At 56.0% G+C, this 9,023-nt stretch overlaps 2 protein-coding genes across 2 annotated transcripts; both read left to right on the plus strand.

The window, feature by feature from the left end:
- Positions 1–800: 800 nt before the first annotated feature.
- Positions 801–2,972, plus strand: CGGC5_v017285 (uncharacterized protein; the record flags this gene model as incomplete). Its single annotated transcript, XM_032027697.1, has 1 exon — positions 801–2,972. The coding sequence occupies one exon, from the start codon at positions 801–803 to the stop codon at positions 2,970–2,972; it is 2,172 nt and encodes a 723-aa protein (XP_031875966.1).
- Positions 2,973–4,652: 1,680 nt separating this feature from the next.
- Positions 4,653–5,000, plus strand: CGGC5_v017286 (uncharacterized protein; the record flags this gene model as incomplete). The annotated part of the gene is made up of 1 exon (XM_032027698.2): positions 4,653–5,000. The coding sequence occupies one exon, from the start codon at positions 4,653–4,655 to the stop codon at positions 4,998–5,000; it is 348 nt and encodes a 115-aa protein (XP_031875957.2).
- Between the last annotated feature and the right edge of the window lie 4,023 nt (positions 5,001–9,023).

The following is a 9,023-nucleotide window of genomic DNA, read 5'->3' on the forward strand; positions in this document are numbered from 1 at the left end:
GTGGTTGATAAGCGAGTCGATCAGACAAGCGAGTCGATCACCTTAGCAAAATTATAGTAGGCTGCACGCGAAAATTTGGTAAGAAATTGTTAGTTACATCTTAGTTACATCTTAACAATTTCTTACCAAATTTTCGCGTGCAGCCTACTATAATTTTGCTAAGGTGATCGACTCGCTTGTCTGATCGACTCGCTTATCAACCACGTTATAAGTTTGGAATATAAAAAAACTTAAGTATTATTAACTAGTTAGAACTTCTATAAAATACTTTAAATCTTCTAAATAGTATTAATAAGTTCTAAAAGATTTAATAATAATATATATCTAGGTTCGGAAAAAGGGGGAAAAAAAAACAAAAAACCAAAAAAAACCCTCGGAAAAGAGAGGGAGGGGTGGACTGGCCTGGCTGAGGTAATGGGTGTACCTATGTATACGTAGTGAGGTCAGGGGTGCAGCTTCCCCCTACTAGGTTCAGACGGGTAGCTGCATGTGCCTGCAGCCAATCAGAGAATTGCTGCTACTGTCAGTGTGGGGGAAATTGAATTCCCATTCATCAACTTCTTCGTATCAGCTTGCCTTTGTTTGCTCCATCACACAATGTTTGCTACCCGAACTACATCACCACACCCACCACCGCCGACAGTCGCCGCCGCAATGTCTGGCAGCTTCAAACCTCTGTTGCGCGCTCGTTGCGACCCAGTTCTACCCAACTACTCTCTGCTGCCACCGTAACGCGGTACGAATACCACCCCGCCAGCAGCCGTTCCGCTTCAATTGGTCAGTCGGTCAGTCCATTTGCAATGCCCTCACGACCCGGTCTCGATGCCGACCCCGATGCCGACAACCACCCACTCCGTGCCGTCCTCGGCCGCGCTTCCGACCATCCTCCGAATCGCTTCGACGCGCTGCGTTTCAGCGTCCGCCTATGTCTCCCCTCAGGCGACGAGGACGACGAGTACGAGGGCGGCCCCATCAACCCCGACACCAGCGACTCCGGCTCCGACGCCGACTTTGTCCTGCAGCCCGTCGAGATCTGCTTCCACTCCGACTTCACCCCCAACCCCGACCATCCCGTGTCGCTGCACCTTGACCGTCGCGACCGTGTCATCCTCTATCCGATTCCACCTGTGCTGCCGACCCCGCAACCACCATGCTACATTGTCGAGTGCGATCCGATCGACATAGGCCCCTCTGCCTCCTCGAGTCTTCGGCCTGACGACGCGCAGCAGCCACCTTCCAAGCCAGCGACTCTCTTCTCCCGAATATCCCCTTACATTGTCGCTTGCGCTGCCGCCGCCGTTAGCGTAGCCGTCTTTTTCATCTTCACACTGCCGTCGCCATGGCCCACACGCCCTCCATGTCCACCCAGAAGTACGGCATGCCCTTCTGCCCCCGCCGCCACGGTAAACCATGTCGCTGTCCCCATGTCGTTCCTGGACGAGCTGCTCGCTCTCGCCGCGGCCTGGGCCTCCGTCCCGGAAACTCTCCTCTCCCTCGCTCGCCCCCGCGGACTGGCCTTCTGCAGCGCCACCATCTCCGACGCCGACCTCATCCGCCACTTTGGCAAGGCCGTCCCGCTTGACCAAGTAGTCGTCCTCGCCCGCTCCCTCGTCAGCGCCGTTCTTCGTGCTTCCCCCGGCGATCCCCTCGCCAGCCACTCGCGACCCGAGCGCTCTCTCATCGCCAACATAATCGACTCCGCCTCCGCCGCCACCTCCACCTGGGAGGTCGATCTCGAATTCCACGCCGGCTTCCGTTGGATCCCCGCCATCGCCGACACGCTCGACTGGACGCGCGACCGCCTGCGCAGCACAGCTCACCGCAGAAGCAAGGCCAATACCAGCGGCGGCGACGACGGCGATGATGCTGTCGCGTCCTTTTTCGCATCCGATGAGTCCTTCAACGCGTCGGGCCGACGGCTGTCCGCGGCCGCAGACGGCGTCCTGGCCATCGCCGACATGTCTACCACCATGACATCCGTGCTCGATACGTACAACGAGACCCTGTTGCATCGCCTCGGCGGCCACCAATGCTCCTTCTTCCGCGGCTGCCGTTCGGCGGACGGCACCGGCGGCCAACCTCACCCGGTCTGCGAGCTGCCCGACCTCCCGCCGTCTAGCGACGTCCAACCTCTCGTCAGCTTCCTCGAGCATTGGCGCAGGCTGCAACTGAAGCAGGTCGATGACCACGCAGCAGCCGTCCCCACCTCGCCACCCGGTCCAATGTCGCACCAAGCCGACGTCCCGCTCCTGATGGCCCTCGCGGGCCAAATCACCGCCGTCGCCGCCGAGGTCGACGAACTCCTCGATATCGTACGCTCGCGCGGCCTCTGGGATCCGCTCGCGCCCAACGCCGCGGCGGCAGAGTCCCCTCAACCCGCGTTCTGGTCGTCGCCCATGCACTACTTCTCCCGCTCGCGGAAGGAGACTGCTTCTGTCTCCGAGGTGCAGACCCTGGCAACCCGGCTGTCCGCCGTGCGCATGTCGTCCATCCTCTCTCAAGAACTTGCCGTCGTGGAGGCCATTGTGACGAGCCGATCCCTCTGCGAACGCACAGAACGCCTCCGCGCTGAACTGCACGACCTCCGTCGGGGAAGGGGCAGCTGGGTCGGCGTCTCGTTCCAGGACGCGCCGGGGTTCGCCGTGACGGACGGTCGTCTGCGAGTTCGCTCGTCGCACCGCGTGCTACTCCGCCACGGCGTGCTGCCCCCCCTGGGTGTGCAGGCCGACATGGTTGACGGCCTCCGGAACCAGGTGCATGCTTTGGCGCAGAACGTGTCAAACAGCCTGCGTCGCCTCATCCGCGCCCAAGACCAAGACGCCGCGCGGACGCCGCCACCACCCGCACCGGATCAAGACGCACCGGACAACGGCGATGTCGAGGATGACGAGGAACTGCAGGGGTGGCTTGAGGCGCTGGAGGAGAAGCTCGGCAATCCCGCTGCCTCCATCCTCGCAGCCGCAGGCATCTGAGTATTTGTCCCGTGTGGATGATATGGGGCTTTTGGGGTGCTTGCAAGGATTATATATTTTGTTTGCTGCTACATCAAAACAGTGAAATGCGCCTCGTTGCGAATCGTGTGTGAAGACTCCGTGTGCAGCGAAGTCTAGTCTACCGTCCCTGTTTCGGTCCCCGGGTGAACCCCTTTCAACTGATTATGCGACTTGTGATTGTTGTCCCTGACTTCGTTGACATCTCGGAATGAATAGATGCGGCCATGAACGTATCGTCGATCTCGAACATGAAACCAGTCGTTCTATAAGAATGGCATCAATCGAGCGGTGAGGCGGCGATGGTTTCGCGAAGATGGTATCACCACCACAATGGCTCGGGTCTCCAGTCTTCACCATCATCGTCTGATTATCAAGTGGCCGGGCAGAACCGTCGCTCAATCGTTGACTTGCCTCTCATTATGATGATCCAGGTCACAAATACCCCTGACAGCCAAAGCAATGGGCGGAAGGTGCAGTTGGTGAGCTGGATGGAGCTCTATGCCAGCCAGAGCATAGCCGGGAAGGGACAATCGTTGCAAAGGAAGCTCCAGGTTCGCAGGAGGCAGGCTCGGAAAAGATGGGTCATGTGTCGGGGGTAAGACCGTGGGGCGAGGTGGTAGCTTGAGGTGGCAGCTCAGCTTGCAGCAGGCCTGGCTACCACTTCATGGCGGGGCACAAGTTGGAAGGCAGGAGCGGGAAGGGATGATCATTGCAAGAGAAGCTCCAGGTTAACAGGAGGCAGGCTCGGGAGAGGCAGCAGCTGAGGTCAAGGCAGTTGGCGCCGGGCAAGTGGGGTCACGTGTCGTGTCGGGGAAAGACCGTGGGGCGAGGTAGTAGCTTGAAGTGGTAGCTTGAGGTGGTAGCTGGAGGTGGTAGCTCAGCTTGCAGCGGGCCTGGCTACCACTTCGTGGCGGGGCACAACTAGAAGGCAGGAGCGGGGGATGGCGCACAGCTCACACCTGCCCTTTCCCATTTTAGTCCTGGGGATAAACATGATGGGTCAGCCAGACGTCTGCGCACCTCACCCGCGCGTGTGCCCCGACAGCAGCCGCACCGCATCGCCCACATCGCCCCCCGCGAACTTCAGTCCGAATCGTGGGCTTGGCGTCGATGGGCGATTGGCGTGACGTCACCCGCCAAGCGCTCTCACCTAAGGAGATTTCTCCCTCGCCGGCCGTTGGACCCGCACCATCGCGCTCATCTGCTCCTACGCTAGTTGCCGAGACTGTTCCTGCGATCATGGGACTGGCGTCTCGTCATCATCTGCCCCCGCAGCCACGATTGTCATGCTGGGTAGACGGCTCGACACCTTCTCAGGCGACCCCTTTCCGTACGTCTTGAGCATCTTTCCGTTGCCCGACTTACGGACAGCGGTAGCTTTGTGCGCCGGGTTGGGAGCCGTGTAGTTCCTGGGTGTTGGTATCGCTACCTCAGGCGGAGAATCCAGTGCCGGCCAATGACCCCTCCTGGCATTGGGACCCTGCTCTGGCTGTGTCTACAGCTTTCGATTAATGCTCATGGCGAGCTGCACGTATCGTCGGCAGGAACACATGTTGGTGCATACCATAGTCGCAGATGCCACAAGCAGGAAAGAGGCGTACGAAATCCGCTAAAGATTGGCGGATGCCGGTCCGGATCGCTGTTCCGGCTACTGAGCCGATGGACGTCGACATCGGCGGGGGCAGCAAAGAGCCGATGGACGTTGACACCGGCGGGGGCTGCAAAGAACCAATGGACGTTGACACCGGCGGGGGTAGCAGCAAGGCGAAGGGAAAGCTGAAAGCTGTCCAGATGGCGCCCGTTGTTGTGGATCTGGATAATGGCGGAGCTAGCAGCGCAGTGAAGGGGGCGGGGAAGGCTACTTCGACTGTGGTTGTCTTCGAGCCGATGGACGTCGACAATGGCGAGGGCAGCAGCAAGGGAAATGAAGGCGGTGTAGTACAAAGCCAAGAGCACCAATCAGGGAGGCCAGGCGGGCATCTGAGAGAGAAGGAGGCGGATTCATGAATCGAGCTCTCCCTAGTCACCATACTTCCCGCGCTACTGCTGAAGTCGATGCAATTTTCCGGCGTGGATGGCATCCGCACTGAATATGAACAGGAGATGCCGGTCGAAATACACACATATTGGCCTGGCGCTCTTCATAAGAGCCGGCGGCGCTTGACAGTCGCGTGATGAGAGACGGGATGTAATTGGGGCGGTGACTGGCGTCGGACCTGGGGAAGATGTTCCGTCGTGTTGTGTGGGGTGGAAGCCAAGAACCGATGGTATTTGATCGGACTATGATTTGGCACCCGTAGATAGCTTTTATAGAGAGGATATCAATACAATGATACAGTGGTCAATGTAGGGGCTGCCTGTCGTAAGCCACTCGCTACGTAGTTCTGACGGTCTGTCGGTCTGATAGAAGCCAAAGTCGACCTCAATATCCAATCCTGAGACAGGGGAGAAATAAAGTTTCCCAGCAAGACGCGGTCATTGACAGCAGCGAGAGCTTAAGCCAGGCCCTTGGGTTCAAGGCCGCTTCGAATCTGTCCACGCGATGTCGCCGTCACCCGGACCGACTGTATCTGCACTTTCTACTGCACGCAGCGGCCAACTCCGGCCTTTTCGCGCGGTTGTGTTCCACTGGTTCGAAAACCGCATCACGTCACTTCGTTGGCGTGGAACGCTTATGATGAGAGTGAAATGCAAGTCGGGGGCATTGGAAGATGTGCTTTCGTCTCTGCGCCAGACAGCACGCGCCTGGGAGGCTTCCCATCAGCCCATGTTCCGAAACTTGGTGCGCAGACACAACGGACAAACCTGCTCGGCAAATATTCATGCACCGGTTTCACAGGCCGCTCTTCATACATGGAGGAGCCGTCTGACATGATATTACTATCTTGAACGTAACCTCTCAACGTAGTGAGTTGTTTGCCTGATAGACAAGATGTGAAATTTCCCGGCCTGCATCCTACCCACCACAGCCACACGCCCAAGAACTCAGTCCAATAACATGGCCTGAATCACTCAAAGCATGATGAAAGTGCTTTGAACCTCTGCTTGACTTAGTTGATGTCAGTAACAGCGACAGAAGAGAAAGCACAGCGTTGTCGTTGCAGCCGGCCGGCAACAGGAGCATTAATGGATGGTCAGTCGGGAATCCAGTACGCAGCACCACTGCACGTCTTCGTCCGCTGGCTGTGACCGTAGCACGAGCTCCACGGATTGAAACAGGTATACCTTGCAACTTTTACCGCCCAAATCGGGTTTGCTAACATACTCGGGCAGCTGTGTGTTGCTATCAGTGATGCCCACGTACAGCCATAATCACAGATAGAACAGCGCTCAAGCGCGGGGGAATACTGTGCTGTGAGACGGCGACTGCAAGACACTTACGAGCTGAAACTCCATTAAGTAGAATGAAACGTGTGAGTTTAGTGGCGTGGGAAGCATGCAGAACAGAAGTGGATGGCGCCAGCCTGCCTCCCTGCGGTGCAGAATGTCGACACCCAGATCTTGAACAGATCTAGACCGAAGTCAAGGCTCAAGAGAATAATAGGAGGAGCAATCAACCTTTTTCTGGTGTTCTTGTGCGTTCCACGCTTTTGCCTTTTGCTTGTTACCCTGTTCAGTGGCTTTGACGGACCCCATCATTTCGCAGCGTAATCCAACTCAAGACCGGACAGATACATAGACATTGTTCCACCAGTGAGGCAGTGAAATGAGAGCTTTACTTGGGAATAAGTTGAAACTGTAAATGAGTTCTGGCCAGGATCTCTTCATCCAGACTATTTGACAGTCCGCACAAAGCCCATGCACAGGCAGTCGTCGCCTTTAATACCAAAGCAACAATCTTGTTCTTGGAACACTATCGCCACTTCTGCCGCGGCCCTGAGTGATACTTGGAACAGCGGCATGTCACGGTTGAGTGGACCGAGCACGCGTACCTTTCATCCCTATCGTCATTGCCATGGCTTAACAATCTTGACAATGTTACAAGCAGAGTAAGTCAGACTAATTAACGTCTCCTGCATTTCCTCGGAGGCCATGCTTGCCCTCCACGCAGGTTCCACAGCCCCTTTCAGTGGGGAAAGGACATCTGTTGAGCGATAGGAAGTATTGGTGACGGGCTTTCCGCGAGCATCGCGGGCTTAAGTGGTGGTCATGATAATGGTCATCGCGATGTAACATGCCTCCCGGCTCTGAGAACCATTCAAATACAACTGCAGGCTATTAAGTCACCAGAATGGTCATCAGGCCTCCACCAAAGAGCCTCGATGAGGCGTTTCAAGGGAATGCGAAGCGGCCAAGTTTTCAAACAGGATAGGGACTCCGAGGACCAGCAGCAGCATTTTTCGTGGACACATCAACGGCTTTGCAGAAGGGAAAAGGAGTTTTCGTGTACTTCTCCTCCTAGGCGACGATTTCCATTAAATACGTAACTTTCTGCATTAAGAGCATCGTGGGAGAACTTGTAACTGACTAAGCCGTATTCCAAACCTCGGTCTCATCATCCTCCGCACCCTCGACCTGCTGCTAGTTGCTCCTCTGTGCAGCCATCCGACGGTACAGCCCTTCTCCTTTAGCTGTGGTCGCTAGCCCTTCGGCATCAGCGGCGAGGGGTTCTTGTCGGGCACGCTGGTGGTGCGTCTCGGCCTGCATCGAATGACAGCGGAAGTTTCTTAGGAGTGGATGGTCGAGATACGCAGAGCGCCGGCGCTTAGCTGTAGCAGCCGAGAAGATAGGTTCGTTATTGCTATCCTCCTCCCATAACAGCTGCTACCTCTAAAAGCACCTGCATGCCCACTCGGGCGTCTGTAGCCTGGTCCTCAGTCTGCTTCACCTAGAAGAGAATCCGACCCCTAAAGAGCATTCGACCCCTGAAACGTATTCGACCTCGAAAAACCCGACCTCTTAGAAAGTTCGACCTCTAGAAGAATCCGACCTCTAGAAGAATCCGACCTCTAGAAGAATCCGACCTAAAGTTCGAGCTCTTAAAGGAATTCGATCTACTGAAAACTGGATCTCTGAAAACATTTCGACTTGTGGAAAGATTAACCCGTAGGAATCTTCGCTTGAAACAGGAAGAAGCTACTGCTTCTATCCCTGTTAGAAAGGACTTAACCTGCTAGAACACTGCACTCGCGCTCTGCTATCGGCCGGAGCCAAATCTCCAAGCCTCTCGTACCAAAGCCTTGGTTCTCTTCGCGCCAAGCAAGGGAGTAGCTAAAATAACAGGCTCGTCCACCCTGCCGACGAGCGCTGTGGGCAGCAAGCCAGAGCGACGAGCAGCAGCTTATCGAGGAGGTTATGGTTAACGGCGTCGGAAGCTGTGTGCACGCGCGATGTGTGAGTGTGATGCTGTCCGGTCTGGGCACTCTGAGTATCGCGGGATGGAGGTGAGAAAGGGGGACAAAATGGTGCTTAAGCAGCATTAATGAGACCGAAATGGGGCTCGAGAAGTAAAAGGTTTAAGAGCGAGCCAAAGGTGGCAGATGTTGAGGGCATAAGGCGGACAAAGCCCTGGCATTGAATAATAAAGCCAGGCAGAGCCCGGGGAAGGAGAGCGGACGGGAGCAACGACGGACAACACTCAGGTCGGAGCCTGTTCCAGCGGCATGAAGAGACAAAAACCTCGTGGATGCAGAGCTTGCCAACCTGAATGGAAAAGTCGGCGGGGTCATTGCTTTAATTATGATTATTGATGTTGAGAGCGGGGTTGAGTTGGTTGATGAGTAGGGGGAATGTGGGATCGCATGTACGGTTCGAAAAGACAGCATGGTGAAGCTTTCGTGGACATACGGCGGCAGAGTTCATGGCGTTAATATGAGCGACGAAGGCATCACAGCTGCTACAGTCAGAGGGCCGAATAGTGCTAGACAAACGTCTTTCTGATCGACCGATTCTCTTGATGAGTGGCTCTCCTTCTGACTCCAATCGCACAAACTACAGCTCAAACGCCCAACACTGCACCCTGTTCCACGAACCTTGCCACGCCGTTCTGATCACCGCTAACAACCCGATCCCAAGCAACAATATAAGCCC

This window comes from Colletotrichum fructicola (assembly GCF_000319635.2).
Source record: "Colletotrichum fructicola Nara gc5 chromosome Unknown KSG_Nara_v1_contig12, whole genome shotgun sequence".
In the NCBI taxonomy this organism is placed as follows: domain Eukaryota; kingdom Fungi; phylum Ascomycota; class Sordariomycetes; order Glomerellales; family Glomerellaceae; genus Colletotrichum; species Colletotrichum fructicola.